The 20310-nt window shown below is 43.9% G+C and overlaps 1 protein-coding gene across 1 annotated transcript in view; it reads left to right on the plus strand.

Moving 5' to 3' along the window:
- Positions 1-20310, plus strand: part of LOC308631637 (piezo-type mechanosensitive ion channel component 2-like) — a gene marked incomplete at its 3' end in the record, with an annotated part of 303944 nt that overhangs the window by 110942 nt on the left and 172692 nt on the right. Inside the window, 1 exon segment of the mRNA XM_081263019.1 lies at positions 15122-15247. Within this exon segment, the coding sequence (XP_081119145.1) occupies positions 15122-15247 (126 nt within the window).

A 20310-nucleotide genomic window follows, 5' to 3' on the forward strand; every position in this document is an offset into this window, starting at 1 on the left:
TACAGACACTTCCTGCCTGGTCCCCTGTTGATTCCCAGCCCTCTACCTGTGGGAGGAGCTGAGCAGTGGCCACATTGGCTCCCTGTGTGTCTGACTGTGGAGAGTGACCTCGGGGAGAGCTGGCAGCTGGAGCCCACCCCGCGCTTCTTCATTACCTCTGGAGGGAAATCCTGAGACTTCAGACAGGAACAGAAAGAGAGGAACTGGTGGGTACTTACCAGGTACAGCCGGGAAGTTTCCAGACTGGAGACCCAGCCCTGCTCCTCCTCTGAGGCTGGGATTTCACCAGCTGCTCAAACTAGCTGCCTCCACGTCGGTCCTCTAAGGAGGGCCCAGCAACTCACTCCTCTCCGGGAGCAACCATGTGGGAATAAAAAGCCTTCTTCATTTTTGTGGATGATTTGGAATATGAGAAGTGTGGTTTAAGGTTCATATATTTATTTTCAGCCTAGCTGCTGTAGGGAGTTGGCTTAGCCAGAGTGAAAGGGAGAGAATGCAAAATATTCCAACAAGAAAAAATCTGCTCTGTTGATGGAACTGTCAAAACCAGAATGGGGGAGCTCTTCTGAAGGAGCTCTGAAGTTAAGGGTCCATCTCGAGAACCTCAGTTATCCTAACACCCATGGTGCACACTGCCCACGTGTCCCCTGACATCTCTCACTGCAGCTGACACAATGCAGTTCAGTCAACAGAGGCCTGTTCAGGGTGTTCCAGACAACTGCTTTGTGCATTTCCTAAAGTGAGCAGCCCGAATGCTCCCTAAGCGTGGGCACCTGGCCTTACCTCTCAAGACATTTCTCCAACAATGCCTTGTACTAGGGAGACCCCACTAAAGGTCCACTAAAGAAAACCACACAGATGACAACAGGTGGTCTCTGTGAGCTGCCCTCAATGCTGTTGGCAAGAACGCTTTACATCAGGCCAACAAGGAGTCCTCAGATTTCTTATTATTTATTAAGCCAGTTCACCAAATTTTGCACCAAGGGACCTACAAATGGTAAGGAATGAGAGAAATAATTGGGCTGGGGAGTCCATTCCCCACCTCAGCAGGCTTAGTCCCTGGAGTATGGGTGTAGGGGGCCGGCGGGGGGGGGGGCGGGCGGCGGAAGCATTTTTCTAGCAATTAGCTCCCAGTGGCTCTGCACAGGGCTCTTCTGAGATTCCCTTAGGAAAACAAGGACTTCGACTTGGAGAAGGGTTTCATTCCGCTACACTCCACTTTCTGGCACCCCAAATGGCATGGCCTTTGTCTTTCCCCCACTGTTGGTTCTGTCCAACATCAGCTGAGGGTCATGCATGAAGAATTATACAGAGGACCCCCTGCCTCCAGCTTCACGTTCTTCAGGGTCCAGAGCCTCACCCCAGAGGTATATAAAGGAGCATTGGGGTCATCACTACGCCCCTGAGACTGTGGCTCATCACAGGCAGGTATATGTACTTTGAAATTAAAATACATCAGGCTGGTGATGTGGCTCAAGCAGTAGCGTGCTCGCCTGGCATGCATGCGGCCCGGATTCGATCCTCAGCACCACATACCAACAAAGATGTTGTGTCCGCCGAAAAATAAATATTAAAACTTCTCTCTCTCTCTCTCTTAAAAAAAGAAATTAAAATACATAGCACACAATATATACCCCCACACAATGTGTACTCCCCCCACCCCCTTTCTCTCTCCCTCCTATGACTGCCATGAATGCAGTGGCTTTCCTCTGCCATGCCTTTCCCACAGGGTGTCCACCTCACCTCAGGCCAGGTACACAGGATAAGGGAAAAAAGAGCTGAGAATAAGAAATGTTTGTCAATAGAAAATGGACATAAGTGCAAGTGGCTTAATACATACACACCTCCAAGTGCTGACCCTCTCAGAGAACATCTAAAAATCAAGCAAAAACAGTCAGAATCAAAATTTTAAGAACTCTTCAGACTGTCCAACATTTGCAGCAATCAAGAGAATAATGAATCAAGAAACAAAGAATCAAAACATTTTAAAACAGCATGCAAATATTCGACATTGGTGTTTGTCTTTGCTTCATGCTCATTCACACAGAGGTCTTAAAGACAACACCCCTCATTCCCACTTTGGTTCCAGAGCAGAAAGGACTTGATTCACAAAGAATAGCATTTGTCTTTATTGCCGCATCTGGCGGCAGCCTGAAAGATTGATGCACATTTATTGACTTTGTGACATCTAACTCATAAATCAAATGAACAACTCACAACTGCTCAGAGCAAAAAAAAAAAAAAAAAATCACAACTGAGATAAACAATGGCATCTTAAAATCCTAGGAGGGAAAACTGAAGAGAAGATTTCTTTGAGAAATCATGGCACTCAAAAGTGTCCTGGTCCACTGGAAAATTTTAAAAGTCACTTACTTTCCCAGAACTGGATCTGTACTCAGAACAGGCCTGATAGAACCCCCAAGCTTTCATTTTTCTTTTCTTGCTAGGCTTAGTGAAAGCAGGAAGTGAAGGCTAAGGCAGAGTTGTAAGTGGTCAGCTCTGTGCTCCTGCTCTCACTCAATCCCCCTCCTATCCAGTACTCAAAGTAATCTCTGTGAAAGCACTAACTGAAGAAAACCTAAAGGCATCGATTTTAACAACGCACCTGAAAGGCAGTGCACTGAGCCAAAGGTCATCCTTGAGACTGGACCCTATTGGAATTTGCCCTGTTGGGTTTGGGCTTGTTGCAAGCCATTTCTCCTTCCTCTCTCCACTTTGGAATGGGAAAGTCTACCTTGTGCTGTCCCATAATTGTATTTTGGGAGCAGATACTTTGTTTATCTTCACAGATTCGCAACTGAAGAAGAATTTGGCCATTTTGCCTTCAAAATGAATTGTATCTTGAGTTTCACTCACATTTGATTCAGATTGTATTTAGATAAGACATTGGACTTGGATTTGATACTTGAATGGTCAAAACTTTTTGGCTTTGGGAAAGGTCTAAATTATTTTTCACTTAAGAGGTACATGAATTTTGAGAATCTAGAGGGCACCGTTATGTTATGGGCTGAATTATGTTCCCCATGTTAATCAGCTTCCTGTTGCTAAAACAAATACCCCAGATAGTCAACTCATAAAAAGATAAGGTTCATTCATAATTTTGAAGGTTATAGCCCATGATCAGTTGGCCCTGTTCTTTGTGGCTTGTGACAAGGCAGCACATTATAGTTGGAGGCTTTGGCTAAATAAAACTGCTCACCTCATGTCCAGGAGGAAACTCAAGGGAGAAAAAGGGTCTTGGGTCCCATTATCTGCCACAAGAGCATGCATCTAATCACCTAAAGACAGCCTACCCTAGGCCCAACCTCTTTACGGTTCCACCAACTTCCAGCAGGGCAACAACCATGAGGATCAAGTTTTTAAAACACAGGACCTGGTGATACATTCAAGATTCAAACCACAGCATCCCCAAAATATATAGGTTGAAGCCCTTATGCCAGCATCTTAGAATGTGACTGTACTTGGAGATACTTCAAAGAGATAATTAAAATAAAAGAAGGGTGTTAGGATGGTTCCTAATGAAGGCTAACAGATCTCCTTGTCAGAGGACATTGGGACACACGGAGATGCTGGGGATGGGTGCAGAAGAGAGACTATGTGAAGAGGCAGCAAGAAGTGTCACCTGCAAGCCAAGAAGAGGTCCCTTTAAACCTGAACCCACTTGTGCCACTCTGACCTTAGACCTATAGCCTCCAGAAATGTGGGAAAATGAAGATCTGTTAGTTAAGGCCCCCAGCTTGTGATATTTTATTAAGGCAATGTTAGCAATCTAATATGGCTACTTTTTTCGTTTCTGTTCAGTGTTGTGTCAGAATTTCTGGCCAGGAAAATTAATCCAGAAAAAAATTAAAGACCATCAAACTAGGAAAAAAACAAAAAAACGAAAAAAAAAACATACCCCTGTTTGCAGATGATGTGTACTTATATATAGAAAATTCCAAAAAAATTCACACAAATACTTCTAGAAATAATAAATTCAGCAAAGTCTCAGTAAAAGTCAACACACAAAATCAGTTGTGTTTCTGTACACTGGCAATGAATAATCTATAGTAATCAAATAAAGAAATACATGTGAATAAATTGGACCCAAGTGGTGAAGGACTTGTGCATTGAAAATGTTGAATGTAACTGAAGTTCTAAGTACATGGAAAGAAACCCTGTGCTTATGGATTGGAAGGTTTAGTATTGTTAAGATGTCACTTCCACTTGAGATAATCTACAGACACAGTATAACCACTGTTAAAATGCAAATAGACTTTTTGCATAAATTAAAAAAAACTGATCCTTCAGTTGATATGGAATTATAAGGGATCTCAAATAGCAAAATTGGTATTTTGGAACACCAGAGTTGTAAGACACATTCTTCCTCATTTTAAAAATCACTATGAAGCTACAGTATTCAAAACGGTCTGCCATGGTCATGGTGATAGAAACAGATCAGTAAGACAATTTCCTTCTAGAAGAAAATATGAAAATGGCCAATAAGCACATTATTAATCATTAGGGAAATGCAAATCAAAGCTACAACAGATTTTCTCTTGATACCCATTAGGATAGCTATAGAAAAAAAGTGATAATAAATAGAAAATAACAAATGTTGACAGAGATGTTGAGAAATTGGAACCCTTGTACATGGCTGCCAAAAAAATGTATAAGAGCACATCTGCTGTGGAAAACAATTTGGCAGTTCTTCTAAAAGCCAAGTACATAATTGCATATGAAGCAGCAATTCCATCCTAGATATCTACATAAAATAATTGTTGACTGGTACTCCAGCAAGCATGTGTATGTGTGTGTTTGGAGCAGCAGTGTAGGTACGAAGCCCCAATGTCCATCCTTAGATGGGTGGATGAGCAAATTTCCATACATGCAGTAGAATAATACTCAGCCATAAAGAGAATGCAGTATTGATGCAGTCTGCAGATGCATGGCTTGAAATCAGTATGCTCTATCTAAGAAGCCACTCAAAAAAGGCCCTTTGCAGTGTGGCTACAGGTGTGTGGGACCTCCATGGAGTTGGAGAGCTGGCGTGTGGCTGCTGGGGCTGGGTGGGGGATGGAGAGTAACTGCACACCAGGTGCCTTAGGATAAGGAGCTGGAAATTGGCAGAGGCAGCAGTGGCTCAACACTGGGAGTATATTGGTGAATACAGGGGTGCCATCCAATTTACTGTGTGAATTTCACCTTGATTAGTGTGTATGCGTGTGTGTGGCGTGTTCCTTTGCCCTTGAGAAATGTTATTCTAAGGGTTTAGACAAGTAAAACCTCCTTGTTTATAGCACACAATGAGACATTACTTCACTGATCTTGAGAAAATGTCTTTCTGTGTGTTCATACTTACTTCTTTCCAGTAAAAGCAATAAAAACTACAGCATATGAGTGGGGTGGGGGCAGGTGGGTGTGGGTGTGTGTGACTTTACCCTCAAAATGGCAATCCTCCTGCCTCAGCCTCTCACGGAGCTGGGATTACAGGTTGTTGAGTAGTGTGCTGGGTCAGAGGGTCAGGTATTCTTAAGTAATGACTTCCAGAATGTCTGTACTAATTCAAACTAACACCTGGGTGAGATTACCTCACAGAAACTCAGGGTTATGGCATTTTATAACGTTTCCTGATCAAGTGGGTATGAGATGTCTGATCATTTATATCTTAGCTCATTTGTGTTACAGTGGCTTTTAGCTTCTCCCTATTAGCGGATTCCCTACTCTGATCTTCTCTGGCAAGATGCTCATTTAAATGTTTTGCCCAATGTTGATATACAGGGATTCTTTATCTGTTCCGTGAATCTAATATACATTTCAGATGTCCTAATCATTTGTCTGTCCATTTTATTTATGTTGGCATTTGTGAAATTTCCAACATAATGCAGTTAAAACCATCTTTTCTTTTTCCTATAGCTTAGTTTTTTAGCATTATTTTAGAAAACAAACCCTGCTCCAAAGTCATGAAGTTATTACTTCATGTGTTCATTTATTGGCTCTAGAATTTTATTGTTTGTGCTTAGGTCTTTATTTGTCTGGAGATCACCTTTGTGTATGGCAAGGAACTAGCATTACTTTTTTTCTATATTATAGCCAGTTTTTATCTGGCTAAGAACCACTATATTATATTAAGAACCACTGTATTCATGCACCATTTACATGTGGCTGCGGGGAGGGGAGGGGAAGGGGGATAGTAGAGAATAGGATAAACAGCAGAATACATCAGTCACTAGAATGGCAATATGTAAATCAATGGAAGTGTAACTGATGTGATACAGCAATCGGTATACGGGGTAAAAATGGGAGTTCATAACCCACTTGAATCAAATTGTGAAATATGATATATTAAGAACTTTGTTTTGAACGACCAACAATAAATTAAAAAAAAAAAAAGAAAAGAATCTGCAACATTAAATCCAATGAAACATATTTGGGTTTTTTCCATATTTTTATTGATGCATTATAATTAAACATAATATTGGGATTCACTGTTACATTATTTGTACATGTACATTCACTGTATGTTATTTGTATTATTGTACACAATATAACAATATAATTTGGCCAATATCAAAAAAAAAAAGAACCACTGTATTCATGCACCATTTACATGTGGCTGCCTGATGTACACATCTCAAGGAGCTGCAGAACCATCAGCACCACCAAACTCAGACATGTCCATCCCCAGGGCTCCTCCACCCCTTTCTATTATTAGTGAGTTTTGGTTTTGATAATAAGACTTAGCATAAAATTCATCCCTAGCTGAGCAGGACTTCTCTAGAATTCCTTTATCATGTGTGACTTTACCCTTCAACCATCATCTAACCATTAACACTTCCCCCAAAACCCAGCCCCTGGCAACCACCTGGCCACTCTCTGTGTCAATGAGTTGGACTTTAGATTCCATGTACAAGTCAGGTCAGGCAGCCCTTGTCCTCCTGCCTCTGGCTTGTTTTGGTCAGCATATTACTCTACAGGCCCATCCACATCAAAGCAAATGGCAGACTCTGCTTTGTGAAGGCTGGATGCTGTTCCATTGTATTGTGCATGTATACCACAAATTTTTACATCCATTCACCTACCTCAATGGACATTTAAATTGTTTCCATATCTTGGTATTTTTCATCCTGCTGCAGTTAGCATGGGCATGCAGATAAGTCTTGGAGATCCCAATTTAATTCTTTTGGACATGCATGCAGAAGGGGGATTGCTGGACCATATAGCATAGTACTATTTTTAATTTGTTATAAACCTTCACACAATTCTCCACAATGGCTAAACCAAATTACATTCCCGCACACAGTGTGCGTTTCCGGTTCCCCAAGTCCTCACTAACACTGACTACCTGATGTTCAGTAGTAGCCATAGTGAGGCTGTTGTCCTGAGGCTGCCTTCGTTCGCCTGTGCTGCGGTAACAGACCACAGAACGTGTAAGGAAGAGAAGTCGGTTTCTCGCAGTTCTGGAGTCTGAGACATCCCAGGAGGAGGCCTGGCAGCGCTGGTGTTTGGTACAGGCCCTGTCTCTGCTCCATCATGGTGCCTGTGCTGGCCCCCTGCAGAGGGGCACAGCACTGCCTCCTCACATGGCAGAAGGGACAAGGGTATAACCCCTCACCCCCAAAGCCCTTGGTGAGAGCCCTAATCCCATCCAGGGGGCTCTTCTGTCACTACTGAAGCCCTTCCCGAGGTCCTCCCTCTTCAGACCATCACGATGGCAATTAAGTTGTCACTCAGGAATTTTAGGTGGAGACATTCAGACCATGGCAGAAGTGATAGCTCAGTTGAGGTTTGGATTTGTATTTCCCCAATGACTGGTGATACTGAGCAGCTCGCCAAATACCTGACAGCTCTTTTTATGTGTTCTTTGGAGAAAAGAACCCTTGCCCAAACCCTTTGCCCATTTCTTAATATGGTTTTTTTGTTTTTTACTATTTAGTTGTATGAGTTCATCATATATTTTGTGTTTTTATTTGTTCTTTTTGGTTCTTCATGACAGTGGAGACTATTTTGACATATTTATACCGACCTGCAGTATATCTTTTTCTAATTAGGACCCAGTCTTGTAGATGTGCACGATAGTGAGATTCCTTGTGGGATACTCATATATATACATAGGAAAGTTAGGCCAGATTTATATATTTTGGATATTAACCCTTTATCAGACTTACAGCATGCCAATGTATCCTCCCATTCCATAGGTGACCTTCTCATTTTGGTGTGCAAAACCTTTTCCATAATGTAATCCCAGTTATTTTTTGCTTTGTTTTCTGTACCACATTTTAAAAAACATCATTGCCAATACTAATGTAAAGGAACCTTTTGCCTAGCTTTTCTTCTAGATGTTTGCAGTTTCAGGCATTCATTCTACTTTGAGTTGGTATTTTTTACAAGGTGGGAGCCAGGGGTCCATTTTCACTGTTTGATGGCAGGTATCCAGTTTTTCCAATACCACTTGTTAAGGATGACTCCTTTCCCTACTGGGTCTTCTCAGAGCCCTCATGAAGGATTTATTGACCATGTATGTGTGGGTTGACTTCTGGGCTCTTTCTTCTGTTGCGTTGGTCTTTGTACCTTCTATTTTAATTACTGTAAATTTATAATACATTTGAAATCAGGAAGTGTGATGCCTGCAACTTTGTGATTCTTGCTCAATAGTTCTTAGATATCTGGGATTTTTTGTGGTTCCAAACAAATTTTTGAACAATTTTTTGTTCCATTTCTGTGAATAAACCACATCGGTATTTTGAGAGGGGATTGTTTTGAGACCATAGCAGTTTTGAGTGGTATGAACATTTTAACAACATTAGTTCTAGTCCATGAGAGTGGGGGTGTGTTCCCACCTGCTTACCTCTCTTTTCACCCCTTTCATTGGTGTTTTACAGTTTTCAGGGCACAGACCTTTCACCTCCTTGGTTAAATCTGTGCCTGAGTATTCCTTTCTTTTAAGTGCTATTGTAAATGTGAGGTTTTTTTTTTTTTTAAATTTTACAGATAGTTCATTATCAGTTTATAGAAACACAACTGATATTTGCATGTTGATTTTGTATCTTGCAACTTTGCTGAATTTTTAAATTAATTCTAACAGTTTTTTTGGTGGAGTCTATAGGATTTTCTATGTATTAAAATAATTAACTTCAATAGGAACAATTTAACACTTCTCCAATTTGGGTGCCTTTTATTTTTCCCTCTTGCCAGGATTTTGGAACTATTTGAACAGCAGTGGCAAGAGTGTCCCTTCTTGGCCTTTTCCTGATCTGAGAGGAAATCTTCCAGCTCTTAGCCACTGGGTAGGATATTCCCTGTGGGCTTGTAAGACATGGTCTTTATTGTATTGGGGAACATTCCTTCTGTACCTCATCCGTTGAGAGTTTTTAAGCTTAAAATGATGTGGATTTTTGTCAAACAACTTTTCTGTATCTATTGACATGATTGTATGATTTTTTTTTTGTCCTTCATTTTGGTAATGGGGTATTTTACATTTACAGATTTCTGTGTGTTGAGCCCTCCCTGCAACCAAGAATAAATACTACGGGGCCGTGGCAGGTGTCCCCTTCAGTGTGCTGTGGAATGTGGTCTGCTAGGAAATTGTTAAGGGTTTCTTTCTGCTCACCTCGTGGCAGCCAGGAAGCAGAGAGAGAGAGGTCTGGGGGACGGGGCCAAGGACAAGATGTACCACCGTGGCCCACATCCTCCAACCAGGCCCTTCCTCCCGAGAGTCCACCCCCTCCCAGTAGCTCCACCAGCCTGGGCCATGCCACCCACACAGGGACCTTGGGGACACTCTGGATCCAGTACCCCTGGACGTACTGTGCTCATGGTCTTCTAATTTTCAATAGTCTCCAGGTATTTTTATTTCTCTTTTGGTTTCTTCTCTGATTCCATGATTTTCACACATGTGCTGCTAAATTTCGCCCTGTTTTGGATTGTTCCCTTTTCTTCCCGTCGTTGGTTTCCAGTTCCATCCACTGTGGTCAGAAAGACGTGAGTTCAGGGTGAGGAGATGGGATCAGACTCACTTTGTGGCCTCGCCTGCCATCTGTCCTGGAGAACGTTCTGTGTGTGCCTGGGAAGAAAGTGTGCTTGGGGGTCAGTGGAGCGCCCGCCGAGCTGCTCAGACCCATGCTGTTGGCTTTTCTGTCTGTAAGGTGTGGCCATTGTGAACTGGACTGTGCAGGACCCTACTGTGATTGTACCGCCATCTACCTCTCCATCCATCTCCACTAACAGGCACACCTGGGTGCTCTGAGGTCATGTGCGTGTATGTGCAAAATTATTCTATCCTTCCTATGAATTGAATGCTTCAACTTCATCAAATGACCATCTTTATCTCTTGTGAGAGCTTTCTGACTTAGTTTACTTTGATATGAGAATAGCCCTCCTTGCTCTCCTTTGGTAACCCTTTGCATGAAATATGTTTTTCTCTCCCTTCATTTTCATCCTGTATGTGTCCTGAAAGCTGAATTTTTTGGTACACATATAGTTGGATCTTGTTTTTAAATTTATTTTATCATCCTCAATCTTTTAACAGGATAATTTAATTCATTTACATTAAAAAAAAATTGATAGGTCAGTACCAACAATTGGCATTTTGTTCATTGTCTGTCTCTCTCTCTCTCTCTCTCTCTCTCTCTCTCTCTCTCTCTCTCTCGTCTCTTTGCTCTTTCTTCCTCTCTTATTCTCTCCCTTCGTGATATGATTTTTTTGTAGTGGTGTGCTTTGATTCATTTTACCTTTTGTGCATCTTGTACAGGTTGGGTTTTAACGAGTACCATGAAACTTACATGAAACAGCTTCTAGTTATAATAATCTACGTAATTTGATAGCAACTTTATTTCAGTCACACGTAAAAACTACACTTTGATTCTCTCATATTTCATGTTATTGATGTCACAATTCACATTTTTAAAATTCATATCTACAAATAAATTATTGTGATAATAGTTCTTAATGATTTCATATTTCAACTTTTACATTGGAGTTCAACATAATCAACATGGCACCATTGCAGCCTTAAGAATATTCTGACTTTGACCATATTCTTGCCTTAATCAGTGAGCTTCATGTCTTCAGAGCCCTTCACGTGGCTCTTTGGTGTCTTTTCATTTCATGTCCTCCCTTCAGCATTTCTCATAAGGCTGGTCTGGTGGTGCCGAGCCCCTCCAGCACCTGCCTGTCATTTCTGAAGGACAGCGTCCATGGGTGGCCTGCTTGGGCTGAAAGTCTTTTCATAGCATTTTGAATACATCTCCCACTCTCTCAGGCTTGATTAGAAGCACTCACAGTCATCTGGAGGGGTTCTGGTAGGTGATGACTTTTTTTTTCTTTTGCTCATTTAAATTTTTGTTTTTGTTTTTGGCCTTTGAAACTTTGATTATAGTGTATCTCTGTGAAGACCTCCTTACTCGTTGGAGTTCTTTAGGCTTCTTGGGCCCTGATGTCTATCTGACTCTTCAGATGAGGTGGCTTTTCTGCCATTGTTCCTTTGGGTTAACTTTCTGCCCCTTTCTCATTCTGTTCCTTTCTGGACATTGTAATGTGTCTAATGGTCACTTGCTGGTGTCCCATGACTGCCACAACCTATTTTCACCTCCTTTTCATTGTTTTTAAATTTTGTTCCTTCCTCTACTGGGTAATATCAAATAGTCCGTCTGCAAGCTCTCTGACTCTTCTGGTTGGCCCAGTCAGCTGTTGATGCTTTCTATTGAATTTTTCACTTCAGGCTTTATATTCTTCTGCTTGATTCCTTTTTTCTGGTCCTACCTTTTTTACTGAATGTCTCATGTACAGCTTTCCTGATTTCATCTAGCTGATTGTATTTTCTTATAGCTCACTGAATTGCAAGGTGATTATTTTGAATCTTTGCCAGGAGATTTGTGGCTTTTCATGTATATGGGCTCAGCCTGTATATGGGCTTTATCACGTAGATGGGCTTCAGTTTTTTCTTTTGGTGGTGTCATGTTTCCTTGATTCTTTGTGCTACTTTCAGCCTTTTTGGCACTTGCCCTTCTCCAGTCTTTTCTCTTCAGAAGAGAAAACGCTTCACCAGTAAGCCTGATTTGAGATTACGTGAGGGTAGAGGGTTCTCTCAATTTTTTTCTGTGGGTAGACCTGCTGCTCCCCTCTTGTCACTTCTTTTCTTGGGTTCCTGTGCCTCCCATATCAGTAAAGCCATGCTTGGTGCTGAGAGACAACCGCTTATTTTTTCTAGGGTAGGTCCCTAACAAAGTGCTCAAAGTCGAGCACCTTCTTGCTAACCTGTAAAGCCCAGCCAGTTACTAGGGTCTGTGTTTGCTGCTGCAGTCTCTATACTCTCTGCAAGAGCTCACAAGCCCATGCACAAGGATGTGTGAGATGTTGTCTGCAGGAGGAGGGATCCAAGGTGTGGTTGCATCAGTGGGCTGTGGAGGTCTTTGGGTGACTCATCCTGCAAGGGTCAGTGATGGGTCTCTTGGTGGAATCTGTCAGCGGGCTCCAGGGTTGTGATGCTCTTGAGAATCACACACACTCTTCTTCCTGCTCTTCACTGTCTCCCGGCAACCCATCCATGCTTCTCCCTTCCTTCCGTGTTCTGGGTGGGATGAGACAGTGGCCTCCTGGGCAGCATATGCAAGACTGGGAAATTGGGTGCTCATATCATTCTCACTTGGCCCAGGAGTAGAAACTGCAGTGCAATCAGGCCCCCCAGCGCCACGCTGTGCCACTCTGGGGAGAGATTCTGTGGATAAAGGAAACCGCTCCTTTCAGTTTGCCTTCTTCAGGACGCTCACTCTGGGACTTTTTTTTCCCATTGAGATGGTGTAACTCAACTAGTCTCTGGGGCTCCCACAAAAGTACTCTCATCCATGGTGGTTGCCAAAATTGGTGCTTCTGTGGGGAGGTGAGAGCTGGGGCCGCTGACCCCGTCACATCGCTGATGTCATTCCTGTCCCTTTTCTCTTAATTTGTAGGGTCAGCTTTGACATTTGCCAAGTTAATTTAAATAAGTTGGGTTTTACTTTAGCAATGTGTGATATTGCCCTTGACTATTTTTCTGTTTTATTCATTTATTTTGTTTCAACTTATAGGTTTATAACATACCTTAATGTCTGTTTGCACACACCAGCTTTGCCCACTTTTGACCTTATTTCTTAATATTTCAAAATTAGCATAGCAACTCATAGAGCTTTATTCCTAAATGTATTTTTAAATGTTTGTTGTGATCCTCAGAACATCCCTTCTAGGTATTTTGAAATGTATTCGGTGAAGACATAGAAGTTTCTTATTGCATGCTATTTGAAATTGTATTGAATTTGTAGACCAAACTTGGGGAAAATTGACATCTTTGCCATAAATCATCTCATTCATAATTAAAATATTTCTTCATTTATTCTATTTTATCCATAAAAGTCTTTAAACTGTGTGCATTTGTATATATTTTTATTAATCAAGTTTCAGAGAGAGTTGCAGTACAATAGGAAATAAATGCATATGTGACTTGAATACTTCTTTGCATAGCTTTTAGGTTGAGGACTTTTATGTGGAGGTTTGCAGGACTGACTGTGAACTGGCCAAGAAGGTCCACAGCAGACAGGGCAGGCCGTCAGGAAGGGAAGGTCCCAGACAGACCAATCTCCAGGGGGCGAGCTGAGCTCCTCTCCTGCCCTCAGTTGCCTTCCCTAACTCCCCTCCCTGGTTTCAGACCTTCCAGCAGATTGAGCCAGGCCTGCCCGGAAGGTGGCGGACAGTCTCCCTTTGTTAAAGTCAGTGGGCCATGGACTGTGGTGACACCAGAAAACTCCAAGCAGCCCCCTAACGAGTGTTTGATTGGATAACTGTGCGCAGCAGCCCAGCCTGACACCTGACCAAACCGTTGCAGAGTTCTGATTGCTTACCAAGTTGTGCCTCGGTTTCTATTTGGTTATTGCACTGTGGGGAGGAATGTTGGTTTTTGCAAGATGGTCTTGTATCTCAGTCATTTCCTGAATTCTTACATTTGTTCTAATAGTTGGTCTGTGGATTCAGTTCAATGCTCTATATTGGTAATGATATCCTCTGAAAATTATTTTACTTGATCATATTATCTGTAAATATTCCTGGCTAATAAGATTCTTCATTCTTTGTTTTAATTTTACAGTATTATTGGAACACCCAGCAGTATGATAATTGGTGGTGACATCGTTGAGTGTCTTTATCTCTGACGTTAGTGAGACCCTGCCTAAACTTGTATCAGAAAGAGCATGCTTGCTTTAGCCATGGGCTCAATCCTTTAAGAAAGCTTCTTTCTGCTCCTGTTCTCAATTTTTTAACCATGAATTCATTTTGAATTTTCAGAAGTGTTTCTTTTGTGTCCATTAAGAAAGTTGTGACATCAGCCCACTGCTATGTGAGTCCCCTTACAGATCCATTAATGTCAAACCACCCTTGGTTTTCGGCAATAAAGTCTAGTTGATTATGATGTATTCTTTTTTTTACTGTGCTATTTCAGCTACTTAATAAATCTTTTTAATAGTTTAGGTCTATGTTCACAAGTAAAATTGATTCATAGTTTTCTCTTCCAGCCTTATTTTATTGAAATTAAACTTACCCTAACTACAAAATGTTTCAGACTATCTTCTTTCTTTTTCTATTCTCTACAACTACTTTTATAAAATACAGATTACCTTCTCCTTCAAGTTTGACAGCAATTTTTTGTACAATTTTCTGGGCCAGAACCTTTTTGTGGTTCCACTATAAAAATGCCATATATTGGGGCTGGGGATGTGGCTCAAGCCGTAGTGCGCTCGCCTGGCATGTGTGCAGCCTGGGTTCGATCCTCAGCACCACATACAAACAAAGATGGTGTGCCTGCCGAAAACTAAAAAATAAATGTTAAAATTCTCTCTCTCTCTCTCTCTCTCTAAAAAAAAATGCCATATAACATGTCATATAATGCGTAAGAAGACATTTTTCTATTACATTGAGTTTTTAATGCACATGAGGCTGACTGTGTGATGTTGTGCAGGGTGGATTTTGGCTATTGACTAACAATTAAGGTCGGGGTCATTGCAATTAAGGTCGGGGCCAGCCTCCACCACGGGTGGTACAGGGACGCGTTCTCTGGACCCCTTGGAGAGGCAGAGCGGTGTTGGTCTCAGTTCCTCACAGCCTCTGCTTTCACCCCCAGGACACACGGGGCGGCTGCTGAAGTCGCTGTGCTTCCTGAGCCTGTCCTTCCTGCTGCTGCACATCATCTTCCACATCACCCTGGCCAGCCTGGAAGCCCAGCACCACATCATGCCTGGATACAACTGTGAGTGTCCCAGGGCCCCTTCCCTCTGCTGTGTGGGTGTTTGGTGACACTGTGCGTCACTGCCCACGTGGACGTCCGCACAGTCGTTTCATTGTGAGATTCTGAGTGTGGTTTGGTCACTTTGCAGCCCAGTGTAGTGTGCGCATGTCTAAGAAGCCCTGCAGTAGAGGGTGGGATCACGAGGAGGCTTGATTAATGAGTCTCTGGGTTCCTCTCGGGGCGTGAGGCCTCATCATCGAGCTTAACCTAAAAAATCAAGATTCACGTACAGTTCTTGGAGTTTACAGCAGGAAGAGATATGCACAATCCCTGACCGCCAAACAAGAACTCGGGGTTGAACATAGTATGTAGGTTATGTGACGGTGACATCAATCGTGTTATGAACCATCACGTAAGGTCTCTTTTCTCTTTTGGGGGGAAAATGTGGTCTAATACAGGAGTCCTCAGTGGCATTCACAGGGAAGTAAGATGTTCTACACCTATAACATTTTGAACTTGTGATCTGAAAAAAGTCAGCGTATTTGTGCTTTGTTCTGAGAGTGTTTTCCCCAAACCAGGCTTTGGTTCTTATAGGACGGGTGATTGTCACTGGAGAGGAACAGGAGCCTCCCAGGTGCCTGAGCAGAGTCATGCATTTCCAGTTAGGCCCACAGGAGCCCCAGGGAGCCCCAGGGAGCCCCAGGGAGCTGGAAGTAGACCGTAATCGCAGCTCACCTTGCCAGCTTCTCTTTGAAGGACCCGTTTGTGGCTTTGAAATTCCCTGAACTTTCATAAGTACAAGTACCACTGAAATGAAGTTGACATACCCTCCCTGTAAAATAAAAAGATGAAAACTCCTCACGGGTCAGGGAGTATTAAGGTAAACACAGCCCGGGACCCTTTACTAGGACCTGTGTTCACTCCTCCCCGCGTGGGTGTTAGGTGTACGCAGAGCTGCGGTGGTGTGCATTTTGGCTGTTGTGCTGAGTCCGGAGTCCCTCGGGTGGCAGTGCCTCCCACAGTGACTTTTTATTTCAGTCCTATAACTGCATGTCTGGCCCTTGTTCTTAAAATTGCTGTGTAATTCGCATGCCGTAAAATTCACCCGTTTAAAGATAGAATTCAGTGGGGTTTGGTCTATTCAAGACTACAACTGCTCACAGCGCTAGTTTCGCATGTAGTATTCACACACTCAAAACCCGGATCCAGGAGTAGTCTCTCTCCATTTCCTTCCCAGCCACCCCAGGCTACCGCTCATCTTATCTCTGTCGTTTTTACCTATTCTGGACATTCTGTCTAAATGGATACAATCTATGGCCTTTGTGTCTGGCTTCTTTTCTTTAGCATAACCTTTTCAAGGCTCATCCATGAAATAGCATGTATCAGTACCCACTTCCTTTTTCATGATTGAGTAATATTCACTTGTTTACATGTGGTTTAATGTTGGATAAAAGCCAAATATCTTTCTATCACTGAAGTCTTGATAAAACAGAGTTTAAATCATGGCATTTGAGCTAGATTATAGTGATAAAAAGCATTGATTATATTTGCTAGCTTCACTCTTAACACAGAAATTTAACAACAATATTTTATAGTGCTTCGTAATCAAATATCATTGGCACATTTCATAGTGAGCTACTCTGGGACACTAAGGGCATACTTTATAACCACAGTGTTATCCAAACAAAAGAGTTTTTCAAGAATAATGAGTTCCTCGTCACCAGAGGTATTTTAGCACAGAATACTTTGCTTACCAACTTATAAGAGTTTAAAAACTGAGTTGATTAATATCTCTCTCTCCTTTCTGCATAAGTTCAGATTGCTGAGTGATGTGGAAGGATCACTGGAGAGTGTCCAGCCTAGCAAGTGTAACTCACCATCTCTACTGCCTCAGGGAGTCTGGACATTTTTATTTTTATCTACAGTGAGGGTTTACCACAATTCTGCAAAGAACAAAGTAAAATTGCAGAATGGAGTGTTAGAACAAGTCCCCTTCTCTGGTTTGCAGCAGTACTCTCTGTGTTCTCTTCCCTAAGGTAGAGACAGGCTCACGCAGACACACAGCCATCTCTTCTGTTTTGTCCTCCTTCTGAACAAGGATCAGAACACACAGATGCTCAGATGGGACCTCAGGTGTCGGAGTCTCAGGTGGGGCAGGGTAGGAAGGGCTGGCCTCTGGCATGCCTGTGCCCAGACTCCTGCCAGCCCGAGTGTGGGGCCTCAGGTGCCCCTGCACACCCCTTCCTGAGTGCTGTGTCTTCTCAGTGCGCCATAATGCCCGTGGCTCCGGCAGTGCCGCTCTCGTTCTTCCTGCAGTGTACCTCACATGTCACAACCTCACGTCGCCTCCCTTCCTTTCTCTTCTTGTTCCCAGTGAAAACGCTCCTGGCTCACCAAAGCCAGCGGAATGGGTGTTGTGACGGCAAGCTCTGTTCCTACAAAGTTAAATTCCCACTCAAGCCCGTTTCCATCAGTGCCCAAGTTCCCATTCGAAGTGCCAGTGTTTCTGATGAGTGATCAATAGGCAGGCGAGGTCAGGCTGAGCTCAAAGGGAACCTGAGTTCTTGGCATCCGGCCGGAGCCCCGTGAAGGTGAGTTCATGGGCATCACGAGTTCCTCTGAACCAGCAGCGTGGGTGCTCGCGCTGGCCCGCCGCGGTGCGCTGTGTGTTCCGTTTCATGTGCAGCATTAACATGAACACATTCTTGAAAAAGGATAAAAGAGAAGGACAAACCAGCTCCAGAGCTTTGCCAACCCGTGTGGTGGCCAAGATTCACACAGACTGGGTTTTCAGCCCGGAGCATCTGTAATGACCAAGTTGTGTCAACTCCTGCTCACCGCCAGGCGGGCAGTGGAAACCGCGGCCTTCCACCCGGCTGACTTCACTCTAAGGTGCTCTGCATGCGTCGTCTCTCCAGCAGCTGCAGTGACGTCCAACCCTCCTGGTTGTGAACACACACTGATGTCACACACACTGTTCTTCTGATGCCCCAGGGTTGCTGTTCAGCTTTGCTGGTGTCTGCAGATACAAAGGAACAAATCTAAATGAAGAAGAGCGCAGCTGCCCTGGTCCTGGTGTTGTGGGTCCTCCTGGTGTTGTGGGTCCACCTGGTATTGTAGGTCTTCCTGGTGTTGTGGGTCCTCCTGGTGTTGTGGGTCCTCCTGGTGTTGTGGGTCCTCCTGGTGTTGTGGGTCTTCCTGGTGTTGTGGGTCCACCTGGTATTGTAGGTCTTCCTGGTGTTGTGGGTCCTCCTGGTGTTGTGGGTCCTCCTGGTGTTGTGGGTCCACCTGGTGTTGTAGGTCTTCCTGGTGTTGTGGGTCCTCCTGGGGTTGTGGATCTTCCTGGTGTTGTGGGTCCTCCTGGGGTTGTGTGTGATCCAGGCATGGCGGGTTGGGTGACCCAGGGTGTTCAGAGCGGGCACTTGGGCCAGGCCACCAGGTGCTCATCTGTATGTTTTATTTTGTTTTCCTAGTGACTACTTTCCTATTTAAACCTCAGACCCTCGCCCTCATCATGGCCAAAGCCCCTGCCTCTCCCAGGATCCTCCGACATGTGTTGGAGGGACAACAGTAGCATTTACAAATATTGAGTCACTGGACGTTCCTGTCCCCAGAGCCTCTGAGTATTAACTGGCAGTAGTAAAGACTTTTTCAGATGCTCTATTTAGGTTTTGACTGGCTGGCAGGTTGTTAAAGGTGTCATTGTGCAGAACTGAAACTCAACACCAGCCCTCTCTCTCTCTCTCTCGCTCTCTCGTTCATTTTCAAAATGGAGTTCTTATAGGCAAGTGAGGAATCCATGGGGCAGGGGAGACCGCTGTAAATTCTGCTCAGATGTGTTGTGCCGCTAACTAAAATATTTTCATTCCATCACAGCGAGGCTACTTAAATAAATGTAAGCCTGGTTTCAATTATGTCATTACAGATTACATAGGAGTAGTTTGTCTGACTGGGGTGGATGTGTGGCCGTGTTAGAGAGATTTCCAGGTCAGTCTGGATGCCTGGGTTTTGCTGAAGAACGCTATTGATGGAAAGACATGTTGGGGTTCAAAGCTATCTTAGGGAAACTTCTGATGAGAACAGCTACTTGTAATCACTATTTATAGGACATTTACTAACTGTAAGACCCAGAAATCATGATATTCCTTTGCCAATTCCTCCTTTTTTCCTCACTGCAGATGCCTCTACTCGTCTTTATCAAGGATGCCCTGCTCTGCCTCATTTAACATTATAAACCAGTCTCAGGGCGGGCAGGGCTGTGTGGGCAGCAGCTGAGAGGCGAGGGACAGCTTCTCCCCCCAGGTTCATCCACCTGGCGACGGGAGTCATTTTACTCCTGCAGAGGCTGGGCTGCTGGCCCCGCTGTGCCCGTGGGCTGTGCCATCTGCAGTCCCTCCTCCCAGGAATCCTGTTGTGTAGACATGCAGAGCTCAGCGTGCACACTGCCTTGATGTGGGGTGTAGGAGGGGAGAAGCAGTCTCAGGGGCCTGGGGAGCAGAAGCCAGAGTGCATCTGAGCTGCCATCTGAGCTGCCATCTGAGCGCTGACCTGGCAGGATTCCCCGTTGGATTTTTTTCATTTTCCTTATGTTATTGGTGCACCTAATGGTGGGACGTGGTGTTTCCGGTTGGTTCATGCTCACGATATGACAGTGTAACTTGGCCAGTGTCACTCTCTTGGATCTGCCCCACCCCCGTGCCTTTGTCCCACTGATGTCCTTTTGATTCCATGACATCCCCGCCCCCTCCCCTTCCTTTCCCCTTTTCCTCTGTGTCTCCCACATATGAGGGACGACATGTGACCCTGGCCCTTTTGAGTCTGGCTTAGCTCTTAACATGGTGGTCTCGAGCTCCAGCCATTTTCCTGCCAATGGCATAATTTCATTTTTCTTTGTGACTGAATAAAACCTCTGTGAGCCCACCGCGTGCTCCTTGGCTCTGCCCTCTGTGTCACTCCTTCCTAATGTGTTTTGGATTATTCCCCTCTGGGCTCCTCCTAGGCCTCTGGCTAAGTCCAGTTTAAGGAACTCAAGTCCAGGTTTCTGGGCTGTGGTCTGTGTTTCCCCCTGGTCCTCGCTGTTGGCT

This window comes from Spermophilus citellus (assembly GCF_964194105.1).
Source record: "Spermophilus citellus genome assembly, chromosome: 12".
Lineage (NCBI taxonomy): Eukaryota > Metazoa > Chordata > Mammalia > Rodentia > Sciuridae > Spermophilus > Spermophilus citellus.